This window comes from Myotis brandtii, unplaced genomic scaffold (assembly GCF_000412655.1).
Source record: "Myotis brandtii unplaced genomic scaffold, ASM41265v1 scaffold504, whole genome shotgun sequence".
Taxonomy (NCBI): Eukaryota; Metazoa; Chordata; class Mammalia; order Chiroptera; family Vespertilionidae; genus Myotis; species Myotis brandtii.
Genome location: NW_005369217.1, coordinates 1192923 through 1208760, shown reverse-complemented (window position 1 = coordinate 1208760; position 15838 = coordinate 1192923). Strand labels below are relative to the sequence as shown.

The window sequence follows — 15838 nt, the reverse complement described above, 5'->3', positions numbered from 1 at the left end:
TGCCCCTTTGCATCCAGTCCAACTATGGGCTTATTTATAGTGTTACCTTCTGCCAGCAGCCCTGCGGGAGCCCTCCCCACTTGCGGGTCACGCTGGCCTCAATGGGCGCGGACTTTGTGGGGCGCAGATTGCCCCCCGCACACGCGCGCGCGTTCCTCGCTCCAACCTGAATTGCAAACCGCACCTTTGGGGGAAGTCTAACCTTTCTGTGGGGAGAAGCAGGGCTCCTCTGAGTTCATGTAGTCGCGCTGCTTGAGAGCCGTTGCCTCCGGGTTAGTAGCCGATCTCTGGATGCGGATCTATTTAGGTTTTCTTTAATTTCTCTCACCATTGCTATGAAGTTTTCTGTGTATACATTTTACATATCTTTTGTTAAACTTACACCTAAATATTCCATTCTTTTTGGTGCTATTGTAAATGGAATTGTTTTCTTAACTTCATTTTTGGAATTTTCATTGTTAATGAAATATAATTGAGGTTTGTATTTTTATCTTGAAACTTGTCAAACTTGTTTATTAGTTTTAGTAGTTTTTAGTGAATTCCTTCAAATTTTCTACATAAAGTCATGCCATCTGCAAATAGAGAGTTTTACTTCTCTCTATCAAATCTGGATGCATTTGTATTTATTTATTTATTGGATAGTAGCCCTGGGAAACTCCAGGATAATGTTAAATAGAAGTAGTGAGAGCAGACATCCTCATCTTGTTTCCATAGAGCACTCAGTTTTTCAACAGTAGATATGATGTTAGCTATAGGATTTTTGTTGATGTTCTTTATCAGGTTGAGAACATTCTTTTGTATTTTGATTTGTTGACCATATTGTTATGAAAGGATATTGAATTTTGTCAAATTCTTTTTCTCTGTGTACTAAAATGATATTTTTATTATTTTTATTAATATGTTGTATTACATTAATTGATTTATTTGCATGCTAAACCAATCTTTCTTTATTAGAAAAAAAATCTCATTTGGTCATGGTGTGTACAACTTTTTATATGTTTCTGGATTCAGTTTGCCAGTATTTTGTTGAAGAGTTTTGTCTTCTATATCCATAAGGCACACTGGTCTCTAGTTTTCTTGTAATATCTTTTTCGGTTGTTTCTTTGTTTAATCAGGATACTCTCAGCTTCATAGAATGAGTTAAGAAGTATTCCTCTTTTAGTTCTTTTGAAAACTTTGTGGAGCATTAGTATTTGTTTTTCATTAAATATTTGGTAGCCCAGTGAAGCCATCTGGGACTAGACTTTTCTTTGTGGAAAGTTTTAAAATTACTAATGTTGTCTCATTATTTATAATAGGCCTATTTAGATTTCTATTTCTTCTTGAGTCAGTTTAATGAGTTGTGTTCATCTAGGAATTTGCTTATTTCATCTAAGTTATCTAAATTCTTGGCATACACTGTTCATAATTCTTTCATTTCTGTAAGATCAGTACTGATGTTCCCTCTTTTATTCCTTGTTTTAGTAACCCAAGTTTTCTCTCTTTTTTTTCCTTTTCAGCTATTTAAAGGTTTGACAATTTTCTTTTTCTTTTCAAATAAAGCAACTTTTGGTTTTGTTGATTTCCTCTATTTTTTTCTATTCTCTGCTTCATTTTTTTCCTTTCTCCAACCTTTATTATTTCCTTTCTCTTTGCTTTGTGTTTAGTTTGCTCTTCTCTTTCTAAAGTGGAATGTTAGTTTTTGATTTTTCTTCTTTTTTAATTATAGGCATTTACAACTGCAAGTTTTTCTCTGAGCACTGTTCTAGCTGCATCCCATAAATTTTGATAAATTGTGTTTTAATTTTCATTCTTCTCAACATATTTTTAAATTTCCCTTGTGGTGTACTTTTTGACCTATTGGTTATTTAGTAGTGTGTTGCTTAATGTCATATATTTATGAATTTCCTGTTTTCTTGTTATTGATTTATAATTCCATTTTGGTAGGAAATCATACTTTGTATAATTTTATTCCTTTTAAATTTAGCAAAACTTGTTTTATGGCATAACATATAGAAATGTCCCATGGTTAACTATAATACCAGGAAGCTCTTGGCTATCCCTAGTTCTCTACATTAGATTTCTGCCTTCTCTGCCATTCTTGTATCAGAGCTTCAGGCCCCCGATAAATTGTTTTTATCAAGATTTCCATTTTTTTCAATAATGCTCTTAGGCATGAGGTTTTCTACTTCCTGTTTCAAATAAAGACAATCCCTTCAAGTGGAGATGTAGAGCTCTTTGTCCTTATGGTGTGCTTTTTCCTTGCAGTAGAACCCGCATGCCACTGTACCTGGAGCTGGGGCTAGGGACCCACTTTTCCCAGAGTGACACCCCGGGCACTTGGTGGGAGGGGTGATGGCAGCCCCTGGTCTTCTTGACCTACTCCTCCTGGCATGATGAGCAAATTGGGGTGGTAGCAATCAAGGTCCAGTATTCTTTGCCTACTGGGCCTGGAGTAGAGTTTCCACCAAATGAGTGGGGAATGGATGAAGGAATGGAAACCCAGGCTCTGGGTGCCTGTCCAGAATAGACCCCTGCACCTTCCTGCTGAAGCTGATGAGAAACACCAGCAGCCTGTCCCTCCCTGGGTGAAACTAGCCCCAGATTGAGAGCTGGGAGGAAATGGAGTCCCTGCCTTCTTGGCTGCATATGCCAGAGGTAGAGCTTCTGTAACAGAGTTTATGGAGTGGGGGTAATAGAACAGATGTTGGCTCAAATGCCACAAATTCTTGCCTCTTCTCAAATTTAGTAGATTTTCTTGAATAAATGTATCTCTGTTTGCTATTTGCTGTTAGGATAATTTCCAGAGACTTTAAAAAACAAAACTAAACAATGTTCAGTTAAACTGCAGAGTCTGTATGGCATTGTGGCTAAACTAATTCACTCAGCTGACATTTATTAATTGCCTACTCCATGACAGACAACTTTCCTTATATTGCCTATAGATGTGTTCTAACCTAGATCCATTATTACTATGATTATAGTATTTTAAAGTTATTAATATAAACTTGACTTACTCTATGAGCCTACTTTTGCAGGATAGCCATTCGTTTGGTAGGAAAATTTGTTATAGAAAACTGTAAGATTTAGTCTTATGAAATGAGTATGGAAAGAAAGCCATAGCATCTGTGAAGCAAAGCAATCAAATGAAGCTTTGGCAACATAAAAAAGAAGGAACGACTGACCATATATGAAATGAGGCAGTGAGTGTTGGCAGCTCAGGAGGCCTTGGGTGTTTCTTTGGTCTTCTTTATACTGCTAACTCTAGGGTTCTAGACAAAATAATTGTATTTCCTCTGCTTCAGGTTTTTCCCAACTTTAACTGAAAAATAATGGCTTCTCCTGCACATTGGGTTATGGAGGGAAAAATTAGTGTAAAGCAATAAAGAATGTTAAAAAATTTGAAGTGCTTTAGGAATGTTCAATGCAAGGGCACCTGTCTATAGTGCTGCCCTCTCTAAAACAGGGATAAATATGAGCCTGTCTTAGGTCCTACCCAAAGCTATTGATGGCAGGAAGTTCTGAAAGGACTTTGTTAAAAACACTTTCACTTGTAACCTGGCTTAACATGTGATCTTAGGGGCAGTGTGACGAGGCAAAGCATACATGTTGTCTATATGCTGTATACATGCAACATGCTATATTTGTTAAATTTCCTTTTCTAGTAGAGAAAAGAGAAAACTTGTAAGCCAGAGATTTGTCTTAACTATTACTTTCAAATTCATTCTTCCAAATTGTTTTTTATTATTTTCAGAAGGAAAACTGAAGTCAGGTCACGCTTTCTTTCTTTCTCTCTCACAGTAAAATGGCCAAATGACGTGAATGTTAATAGAAGAAGCAGAAGTTGTGAATTGTTAACCTATACAATTGATCCTAAATTTTAAATTATTGCCTTTATTATCTGGTTAAAATATGTAAGGTAAATAGTGGCTCCTAAACCTGAAGCTCTTGATCCTAAGGTCTTCTATTTTTTTATTTCTTTTTTAATATGTTATTTTTATTATTGATTTTAGAGGGAGAGGAAGGAAACGGGAGAAAGAGAAAAACACCGATGAGAGAAAGAAACATCAATCGGCTGCCTCCTGCACACCCCATACCTGGGATCGAGCCCAAAAACCGGAGTCGATCCAGCGACTCTCAGTGCATCGGATGACGTGCAACCAACTGAGCCACACCAGCTATTTTTCATTTCTTAGGAGCCAATCAACCTTAAAACATGTAGGAAAAATCCAGAAAATAAGTATAAAGCATTCCTTGGAGATTAAAAAACATGAATAAAAAGTAACAAGCCCCCTTCATAGAGTTCAGCTACTGTACTTGGTACTTTAAGGCATTGTCTCATTACTTTCTAACAACAACTCAATGAGTAAGAAGCCTTTAATCTCCATTTTGTGAAGAAGAAACTGTGGCCTAGAGAACGTAATGATATCTCATCCTAGGTCACACAGCTTCTGGAAACAGGATGGACATTTAAAATAATGATATTAAAAACAAATATTTTCAAAATTACTCAAGTAGTACATATTCTTTGTAAAACAATTAAATATATAGGAAATAAACATTTTAAAGTAAATAATTATATGTTTCTATGTGTGCATATGATCTCATACATACATAGGGAGGGAGGGATGGAAGGAGGGAGAGACAGAGAGAGATAGGGGTTGGGGAGAGAGCTGAAAGGTAAATAGTAAGTTGATAGCATTGGTTAACCCTGGAGAAGGAAGGTGAGAAGGTGCCAGGAATGGAAGTATGGAAGTGATGGTCAGAAAAGTCTTTAGGATTATTTGGTGCAGCATGTTTTCATATATAAGTTGAATAAATTTAAACTAGTAATTTTAAAAATCCTTTTAAAAAATGAGGACAGAAAGCAACATTCCAGATAAAGTTTTATCATTTTTGACTAATTTATTTGCCCCTTTTCTGGTGACTTCCTCTTTTTCACAATCTCCACCCAAGAATGTTGAAAACGTTTCAAAGATAATATGTACATGAGTTAGTTGATATAGTTAAGATTATAAAATCATTGATGATTAAGTATAAGGCAGTTTGTCATGGTGGTTAAGAACCTGGGTCCAGACCGCCTGGGTTTGAAGCCTGGCTTCCTCTTTGTATGACTTCCCTGTGCCTCAGTTTTCCCATTTCTAAATTTGGGATAATAGTACCTGTCTTATAGGGTTGTTGTGAGGCCTAAAGGAGTTATTATCTGTACAGTACTTAGAACAGTGCTTGGCAAGTAGTAAGAGCCATATAAGGCTTATTATTAGTAGTAGTATTATCCTAACACTCAGAAAAAACTAACCTAAGTTTTTGTATATCCAGCCAGACTTTGTATGTATGTGTACATGTACATATACATACATGTACATACACATACATATACATTCATGTGGGTAAATATAGATGTATTTTTTATTAAAATTGGACTATACTATTTTTTAAAATTCTTTATTGTTTAAAGTATTACATAAGTCTCCTTTTTCCCCCATTGACCTCTACCTGGTCGCTCCCACCCCCCAGCACATGCCCTCACCCCCCTACTGTCTGTGTCCATTGGTTATGCTCATATGCATGCATACAAGTCCTTTGTTTGATATCTTACCCCTCACCCCCTGCCTTCCCTAATAGGCTGGACAGTCTGTTTGATGCTTCTATGACTCTGGTTCTATTTCTGTTCATCAGTTTATGTTGTTCATTATATTCCACAAATGAGTGAGATCATGTGATATTTATCTTTCTCTGACTGGCTTATTTCGCTTAGCATAATGCTCTCCAGTTCCATCCATGCTGTTGCAAATGGTAAGAATTCCTTCTTTTTTACAGCAGCGTAATATTCCATTATGTAGATGTACCACAGTTTTCTAATCCACTCATCTGCTCATGGGCACTTAGGCTGTTTCCAAATCTTAGCTATTGTAAATTGTGCTGCTATGAACATAGGGGTGCATATATCCTTTCTGATTGGAGTTTCTGAGTTCTTGGGATATAGTCCTAGAAGTGGGATTAGTGGGTCAAATGGAGTTCCATTGGATTATACTATTTCTATTTATTGTAACCTTCTTTGTACTGAACACTATATTACAAGCATCTTCCCATGCCATTAAGTGAAATAATAAATGTTTAAAACAAAAATCAGATGTATTTGGTCTTAATTAGTTGTGATACCATGCATCCTTTTGACCAAACACATGAATAAACATATGATCAAACAAAATTTTTGACACTACGCTGACTCTGGAATGCTTATAGATTTGATACAGCTTACTTAAATGGTTGAATGGACATTGATATATCCTACCTAAGTGATATTCAACATTTTACTAAAATGTTCATCTTCAGAACTAATATACAGCATAGAATGCTACTTTTGAAGTGTCACTGGGGGAAAGACACTTGGAATATAGTTATTTGTAAGAAGAAAATGACATGCAAAAAGTACATTGGTTAGTAGAAAAAACATTTCTTTCTCTGCCTCTTTCTGCCTTTTCAGGAGATGTTTCACAAAGCCGAAGAATTCCTATCCAAAACAACAGGTGGTGAGATGGACGAGATGGACACATCAGATACCCAGTGGGGCTGGTTTTACTTGGCGGAATGTGGAAAGTGGCACATGTTTCAGGTATCTCCTTCCCTTGGATGTAGCAGAATGGATTTAGATTCACTTAGCGTCATCTTGCCGATGGATAAGATGAGTATAAGCAAACCGGAAAGAAATCAAACTCTAAGGAAATCAGATAGCTTAACTGAAAGAAAAATTAGAAATTCTTCTAGTTCTTTTTCTTTTCTTCCCCCACGTTTTCACAATAATTTATTTAGAAGAAACAGTGTGTGTTTGCCGTGTGTACAGAAGGCGATTGTGACTGAGAGTTGCATGATAGCAGTACTTCTGAGCAACTCCAAGTTTGATTTGGTAGACAAAGAGAAAGGGAAGAGGACAGCCCATATTAAACACCTTCTGTACACCAAGTATTATGTTAGGTGTTGTACATAGGTTTTCTCCTTAATCCTCATAACAACGCTGAAGCAGATGTTAACACTCAGTCTTACAGGCAAAGTGAAGCTCATAAAGTTAATGTATTTTGTCCAGAATCACACAGCTAGTTAATGGTTAAGGTAGTGATTAAAGCTTGTAGTCTTTTTAAACTTACAAAGCCATTTAAAGAAGATTTAATTTTTGAGCCACTTAGGAAGTACAATTATTGTCATAATTTGTGAAAATTGTAATAATTTTGGATAAGGCTTAACCAGTTTTTAAAGTTTCTTTGCTGGAAATCCTTAAACTATTTTTAACATGCTGGCTTAGCTGTGATTTTCCCGGTGTTTAGGGGACTAGAACAGATGACTAGTTAAGTGTCCCTTGTTTCACCATTCTCTGTCTCTGTGAGCACAGTACCACCTCTGTGGCCAAGCCATTAAGGTGAACAGCTGTAATTGAAACTTTCTGGTTTGTCTTAAAGCCGGATACCAACATTCAGTGTTCAGTTAGCAGTGAAGATATCGAACAAAGCTTCAAAACAAATCCTTGTGGCTCCATTTCTTTTACTACTTCCAAATTCAGCTACAAGATAGACTTTGCAGGTATGTTGCTTTTTTTCTTAAAGTTGTGTGGTTTTAGTATACGGATATGGTAAAATCTACAGTTCGGAAGATGTATCAAAGATTAGTTGATACATTTGTGAACAGTGAAGTAAATCCTTTTTGTAATAAATACAAGTACCTCTATAAAAATTCAGGATTTAAAATCTTGAGCAACACTGTCTTTTTATAAAGGAGTGTTTATATGCTGAGACTAATGTAATGCTTCTCTTCTAAGGAACACAAACACTCTAAGCTGTTGGTTTCCTCATGATCCTATCAGTCTTTTGAAATAGATAGGAACCTTTTATTTTAAGGACCACTCTGAGAGGTGAAGTGACAAAGTCTGTGATAGTTTTAAGACTGAAGTTCAGATGAATGACCCACCTCTGGGTGTCTTTGCCAGAAAATTATTTCTTTAGTGGACATTGCCTTCTGCCCTATTCAGATTTCATGGGCTCTTTCACAGATTAGCCAGTAATCTGGAAATCAGCTGCACTTGGGATTTCATTCCTGATTTATGGGCATGATTTGGGGTACTTCTCCTGAAAAACCTGTTGGGTTCAGTCCCTTCACTTTCAAACTGCTATAGTCCCAGCTCTTTGCTGCTTAGAGGCAAACAGGACCTGGTTGGGGAAGCTTCCTTAATAAAAGTGCATTTTGGTTATTTCACAGCTCAATCCTCTAACTGTTCTTCCCAGTGTCTTTATGACAATTAGTAGTGTGTTTCTGTAGGGTAGGGTAGTGAAACCTTAGGAGATTTCCTTGGATGAGCCAAGGCCCAGAAACGGTAAAGGGGATTGTCCAGTAAGAGGTTGATGCAACCAGATCTCTAATAATTATCATCCCCCAAAGCTTTTTTATCAAGAGTTAAAACCATTAGATTCTTACTCTTGACTCACCATAACTTTTTTTTCCACATTTATTTTCTTTTAACTTTTTATTGATTAAGGTATTACAAATGTGTCTTTATCCCCCCATTGTCCCCTCATCCCCCTGGTCTTGCCCTCACCCTCACCCCCTGTTGTCTGTGTCCATTGCTTATGCTTATATGCATGCATACAAGTATTTTTATTGGTTTCAGAGAGGAAGGGAGATGGAAGGGAGAGAGAGATAGAAACATCAATGATGAGAGAGAACCAGGGATCAGCTACCTCCTGTATGCCTCTTATTGGGAATCAAGCCCACTACCCGAGCATGTGTCCTGAACTGGAATCAAACCCAGGACGCTTCAGTCTGCAGGCTGATGCTCTATCCACTGAACCAAACCAGCTAGGGCAACTTAACATTGGATAAATAGGCCATCTGCCTTTAAAGGGCCCTGACATTTATCTTTCTCCTGCAGTCTAGACAACAGGTGTCTTTGGTAGGCATTTTAGTCTGTGTACCGGGGCCAGTTCTGAAGCCATATTGAGACATAACGATACGCACAGACTCATATAGGAGATGAAGTTTGTTGAAGCAGATGATTCAGCAAGCTACATGTTTCCAGAAGAATATTTTCTAGAAAACGTATTTTTGCGAAACTTTCTCTCAGACAATACAGTTTATTAAAACTTTTTTTAATCATCTAGGAGTCACATGTTATGTTGGGGTCAAGTTCCCCAACCCTCAATATAATGACACTGTTTCAGAAGTATACCTGTTAGCACTTCATATATACCATTTACAAAATTAGTCCCTGTTCTGCCACAAGCCAATTCAGGTTCTCTCTGTAGAAATGGTAAAAAGTGAACTCAAAGGAAGACACTACAGTTTTCACTATGTGAGCTGAGATCTTGCTTTTCCCTGCACCATGGTAACGCCAGGAGAATACAGACAGGGCAGAACATACTTTATACAGCATTTGCTTGACGGGTGAATCCCTTTGTTTTGGAATGGAATAATGCCAATTAGATAAGATAACTGACTAGAATCTCACATTCACATCTTTGTGGGAATGTAGAAATGGGCTTGGTAAGTACTGCCACTGCTGAGGCATAGATGAAAGAAGAAAACAATACCTTTAATTAATGAGTCCTTTGTCACTAGAATCTGTTATGTAACTACTAGAGGCCTAGTTCACGAAATTCGTGCACTGGGGGTGGGGGAGGGTGTTCTTCAGCCCAGCCTGCGCTCTCTCGCAGTCCGGGAACCTTCGGGGGATGTCCGATTGACAGCTTAGGCCTGATCCCCTCGAGCCTGGCCAGGGGACAGCTCCTGCATTAAGCGTCTGCCCCCTGGTGGTCAGTGTGCGTCATAGCGACCAGTCATTCCACAGTTCAGTTGATTTAGATATTAGACTTTTATTATATAGGATGTATGGAGTCTAGCTAGGTTTTCTATGTTTTGGTTTAGGTATACAATTTAAAGAGAAGGCAAGCAATGTATACATTTTTGAAATTCTGTGAATTGTACATGTTTTATAATGGTAATGTATTTTTTAAAATCATTTCCAAATACTTTGGAGAAATCATGTAGTTTCCACTTAATAAGCATCTAGAATATTCAGTATTATAATTTCTTTCTCTCTCTAGTACTCTTAATTTTCCTAAGTTTAGAACTCTTCTAGTTTAATGTCACTTTAACCTAAGGATTGTATAGAAAAGGATAGACCCTGCCTACTGAGCTGCATATGGTATTAGCATTCTTCTGTCTGAGAGTAGATCAAGCAATGAAGCCATCCTCCCTGAATAGCACTTTTATGACATGATACATAGGTAGGTAGGTAGGTAGGTAGGTAGATAGAAAGAAAGAAAAAAAAGTATCTTAATGCACTATGTTTGGCAGTGACTCCCAAAATTCTGTGATTCATGTAGGGTGGCAATAGCACAGTATGTTTCTGTGACTTATCTAACATCTTTGTCTTTGTATACAGAAATGAAGCAAGTGAATCTCACTACTGGAAAACAGCGCTTAATAAAAAGAGCCCCCTTTTCTATCAGTGCTTTCAGGTACGGTAACGAGAATAGGGGTAGAAAGATTGGGCTTTTCCTCTCTCTTGTCTTTCTTAATATTTGATAGAGGAACAAATAGACTGAAAATGTTTTGGTAGGTTACTTAATGATCTTAATATTGATCCTTTCAGTACTGAATGGCACCTTACTTGATGAAATAGCAATATTATTATTTTATGCCCATGTTTCCTTTCCTCACAGAACCATCCAGTTACTTGGGCTATAAATCCCAAGTAATTACCACTCTTCTCCACTGGGCAACTCCTGGAAGTAATTTCAGAGCTGTAGTGACTAAAGGAGACCTAAGGAAGATGGGAGTGCAGTGGGACAGCAGCACTGCTACTTGTTCCCACTGCGAGTTGTCTTTTTCTGTCTTTGGATTATAAAGCCTGAAAAGAGGCATAAATACCAGAGGAGAATAAATATTTTGTATTGCTGTGAATGGAATCGAAGGGAAAAATCTTAGACTGTGTCTCCTATTTTCTGGAACGATTTCTCCAGCAAGTATTGAAATTCTTGCTGTTCAAAGAATTTATAATGAAACAGAAGAAAAAAGAGCTAGCATATGAATTTTAAGGGCTACCCATTTGCTCCTTCTGAGGAGATATTGTGAAAGGATTAGAGTAAAGAACGAAAATTTTTAAGTTTCTATCAGTTTGTTTCACAAGATTTTGGCTTACATTTTAGCATCATGATTTAAAAGTTATTTAATTAGTTAATGTTCTAGTACTTCTGTGGAATGTAGAGAAAACTATTTTCTTATCAACTATATCATATCCTCATTCTTAAGTGTAGGAATTAATTATCTTTAAAGAGTATGTAATCTGGGAGAAAATGAAACTTAATAATGGGAAATGATATTGTAAATTGTAATTGCACGTTGTTGTATCTGGTGTGTTTTGGTGAGGAGAAGCAGCACATGATGGGGTCCAGCACTTTGTTCTCTCACTGACTACACACACCATAGAAAAGAGACAGGAGAGGGAGACAATGCACCAGAATGGAGGGTAATAAGATATTAAAAGATGAAGAACAGTTAGGTGGGATACAGAAGAGTGATGAAGGTGAGGTGAGTATGTGCTGATATAGAAATGTTTATTTATTACAGGAAATATTGCATGCAAGGTGAATAGTATATATTTTCCATTGGCAAATATTAGCAGTTAACTAAGGCTATGGGCTATAAACATAAAACACACACACACACACACACACACACACACACACACACACACAAAACTTTTCCATAGCTAAAAGATACGGCAAAATCTTCTTAAAAACTGGGTAAACTATTGTTACTCATTATCACAGCCTACGGATTTATCTCTGTAGTATATGAAATATTTCTATGAATCTCTAAGTAGAAGACCAACAACCTGTTAAAAAAATGAGCAAAGAATTTGAACAGTTCATACAACTTCACTCATAATAAAAGAAATACAAATTACATCAGACTATTTTTTTACTATCAGGTTGACAAAAATTCAAAAGTTTGATAACACATCTTTTTTATGAGGTTGGAAAATAGACATTCTTTATTTTTCTGGTGGGAATGTCAATGAGTACAACCTTCAAGGAAGGCTTTGGTCAGTATCTGTCAAAATCATGAATAAATATATTCTTTGATTGAGAAATTCCATTTCAAAGATGTCATCCTAAAAATTGACTAGTGGACACGTACAATGACAAATGGATGAACTAGTTCTTTGCAACATTCTTAACAGTAGCAAAAAGTTGAAAGAACTGAAGATCTTCAATAGGGGACTTGTTAAATAGATTGTGGTGTCTCCATACCACGGAATTCTGTGCATCTTTGCGTGTGCCAGACCCTATGGTAGGGACTGGGAACAAGGGTACTCTCTATCTACTGATGCAGAAAGATATCTAAGAACGTAGTAAATGAAAAATAAAAGCTGCAGAAGACACATGTTTTAAGCTACCATTTGTGTGTGGGGACAGATTGGCTTGTGTTAACCTAAAGAAGTTCTAGAATAATACCCAAAAGACTGAAAACAATATTACTTGGAGTTGAGGCAAGAGGTGAGAATTGGACAGTCTAAGGACTGGAGTGGGAGGGAAACTATTCACTATTCACTATTTACTCTTTTTATACTTGCTGATTTTTAAATCATGTCATTTTATGATCTTTTCAAAGTTGAAATGAGTTTTTAAAAGTTAAACTGAAGATAGGCTTGAAATTTTTTTCTTCCAGTGACCTCGAGTCACCACAGAGGGTTAATATGTCAGTGTCAGCCTGTTGCCATTGAACTCCCCAAGATTGCTCTCTTTTTCTGTGTTCACATCCAGTGTCTTAAACACGGTAGATAGTTTTTAAAAAGTTGTACTGGCTGACTATATTAAGTGTGTTAATGTGAACTGTGTACGAGAATAGTGGGCAATAAACAGAAAAGTTTAGATTTGAGTTAGACCTTGAAGGACATTGAATGTATGGCTGAGGGGCTGGGATTTTATTTAATAGGCAGAATAAATATCTTAAGGAGTTTTATTTTTTTATTTTAAATATATTTTATTGATTTTTTACAGAGAGGAGGGGAGAGGGAAAGAGTTAGAAACATCGATGAGAGAGAAACATTGATCAGCTGCCTCCTACACACTCCCTACTGGGGATGTGCCTGCAACCAAGGTACATCCCCTTGACGGGAATTGAACCGGGGACTTTCAGTCCGCAGGCCAATGCTCTATCCACTGAGCCAAATTGGTTAGGGCTTAAGGAGTTCTTTCTAAATCAAGGGTTTTATTTTCTTCTCGGAAATTTCTTTTCTTTAGCTAAAATCTTCCTTACATTTTAGAGAAATTCTGTAAAATTCAGAAAAACAAGACAAAATGAAACAACTCTTCTTGAAATTTTAATGTTATGTAGGGTTGGATGTTTTCCATTGAAGTTCTCAATTCAGCACTTAAAAAGGTAATACACAAGAAGATATTCAATAAATATTTTAAAATAAAGAAAGCAAGGATTACACTTAATTGCATTTATCACAGTATCCCAAACATGAAAATTTAGCATTGAAGAAGTCTAAATCACAGTAATTATAATCAGATTCTAATATTTTGTTTTGTCTTTTGCTATTTAAAGTTATATCTGTGAAAATGAGGCTATCCCCATGCCACCACATTGGGAGAATGTGAATACTGACGTACCCTATCAGGTAAGAGCAGAACTGACTGACTATCCTGTGCTAGAGTTGGAACAGGACTTCAATAAAACTATTAAACTTTATTTTCCAGCTTATTCCTTTGCACAATCAAACACATGAATATAATGAAGTCGCTAGTCTCTTTGGGAAAACAATGGATCGCAACAGAATTAAAAGAATTCAGAGAATTCAGAACCTAGACTTGTGGGAGTTCTTTTGCAGGTGAGATAGTTTCTAATCTGAACCCTCTCCTTGGCCTCTGAGACTTTTGTAGTCTTAGAGATGATAGTGAAGCACAAACATTTAATTGTATTAATTTTCACTGCTGCTGTGTTTTCCTCTTGCTTTGTTTTGACCTGGTCTCTCAGCTCTCTTCTTCAGCCTTCTCAGGGAGTAAGAGAGATGCTCTGTAAGTAAATGCAAGGCATTGCTTACAGGGCTCGGGAACGTCCCGCCGGCCGCATAAGGCCCGATAAATCATTTGTTCTGGCCCTGCCAAGGCATTATGGGTAAGTTCATTAAATGTTTGACCAAATACGGCAGGCTAATTTTTAAGTTGATAAATTTGTATGGCCCCTGAATGATGTTATAAATACCCAAATGGCCCTTGGCAGAAAAAATGTTCCCCACCCTTGGCTTACCACATTGTAATGCAGTGGTAGAGGTTAGTCTCTTCAGCACGCTCCTAGAAACTTGCCCCTTTCAAGGTTCTGAGCTTCGCATCTTGGCTTAGTCAGCATTGCAGAGGAGTAGGGGAGCTATTTAGTTTTGTTGATATGACTTTGTTCACTCAGACTTTTATGTTGAACTAGTGGCCCGGTGCATGAAATTTGTGCACTTGGGTCGGGATTGGGGGTCCTCCAGCCTGGCCTGTGCCCTGTCACAGTGAGGGAGCCCTGCGATCCATAGCCCCAAAGAGGTAAGCCCTGCCCACCCAACTGGGGCTCCTTGATGGATTGCCCCAAAGTGGTAGGCCGGAGTTGGAGAAGGCCTGCGGACCTCCAGCCGGGCCCGCGGCGGAGGGCCCTCTCCACGTGCCTGTGGATCCCCGGCGCAGGCATGTGGAGAGGCCTCTCTGCCGCGGCCCCGCCCCCGTCCCCCAACGCTGCAAGTCCCCGCCCACCCATGCCTGCTGCGCATGCAGCCTGCTGATTGGTCGTTACTGTGACGACGTCCCGACCAATTTGCATATTACCCTATTATTAGTATAGATTATAACTCTCTGAATCATTGTTGAATTTCTTTTTAAACAATTACACTATCTTGCCTATAGTCATTTGCTTATTTAGTTTGAAGGACCATTGCAAAACATACCTGGAAATTTTCTGTTTAGCCCAAAGTTTATGTTGTAGATTTAAAAATCTCAATTTATTACTCAACTTAGGTTGGAAATGACCCATAAAATTGTTCTGTGTGCACTTAACCTAAAAGTAAAGCCCACTACAAAACCGGAAGGATATTGTCCAAATTAATCTGTTTGTTGTGCTGTTTGTTTGTTTTTGTTTATTTCTTTTCTTTTTTTCACAAATGTATAGTAACAGAAAATACATCAGTATTCGTGAGGATAGAGGGCCAATTGGGAGAGGCAGGATGGAGGGATTACACATACGAATAAGGAAACTGGGGAAGGTGATAGATATGTTCATTATTTTTACAACAGATTAATGGTTGTTAATTGTAAATATGTGCAGTTTATTGTATGTAATTATATCACAAATTGTGCTGAGGAATGTAAGTGTTTTTAATAACAAGTAGTACCTAAAATACGTGATTTTCTGAAATATTTATTAAATTACTAGAGGCCCGATGCATGAAAATTTGTGCACTCGAGGTTGGGGGGGTGTCCTTCAGCCCGGCCTGCACCTCTCGCAGTCTGGGAGCCCTCAGGAGATGTCTGACTGATGGCTTAGGCCTGCTCCTCTGCAGGAGGCAACCAGGCAGGCCCATCAGGTGATGGTGCCAGCCAGCGAGCAACTGGCTCTGTCCACCCCCCCGGATTACACCTCCACCGCTGCTGGTTGCTGCCGCCCCCAAATCGCCATCCCCTCCCTCTGCCCACTGTCACTAGCCTTGGCTGGCCTGGCGCAGCCTGCTCGCTGGCCCTGCCCCTACCCCCCACAGTCGTTCTGCCATTTGGTCGATTTGCATATTATGCTTTTATTATATAGGATGTGTATGAGATTTAGTTTCTAA

The 15838-nt window shown here is 38.0% G+C and overlaps 1 protein-coding gene across 2 annotated transcripts in view; it reads left to right on the top strand.

The window, feature by feature from the left end:
* The window catches only part of PARP11 (poly (ADP-ribose) polymerase family, member 11), a 63160-nt gene that overhangs the window by 30522 nt on the left and 16800 nt on the right, over positions 1-15838 (top strand). The window contains exons 2-6 of one of the 2 annotated variants that reach the window (XM_014548355.1): positions 6467-6595; positions 7434-7554; positions 10409-10484; positions 13585-13657; positions 13737-13867. In XM_014548355.1, coding sequence (XP_014403841.1) covers positions 6467-6595; positions 7434-7554; positions 10409-10484; positions 13585-13657; positions 13737-13867 — 530 coding nt within the window. The remainder of the gene's footprint in view (positions 1-6466; positions 6596-7433; positions 7555-10408; positions 10485-13584; positions 13658-13736; positions 13868-15838) is intronic. The other variant, XM_014548356.1, reaches the window with a different exon arrangement.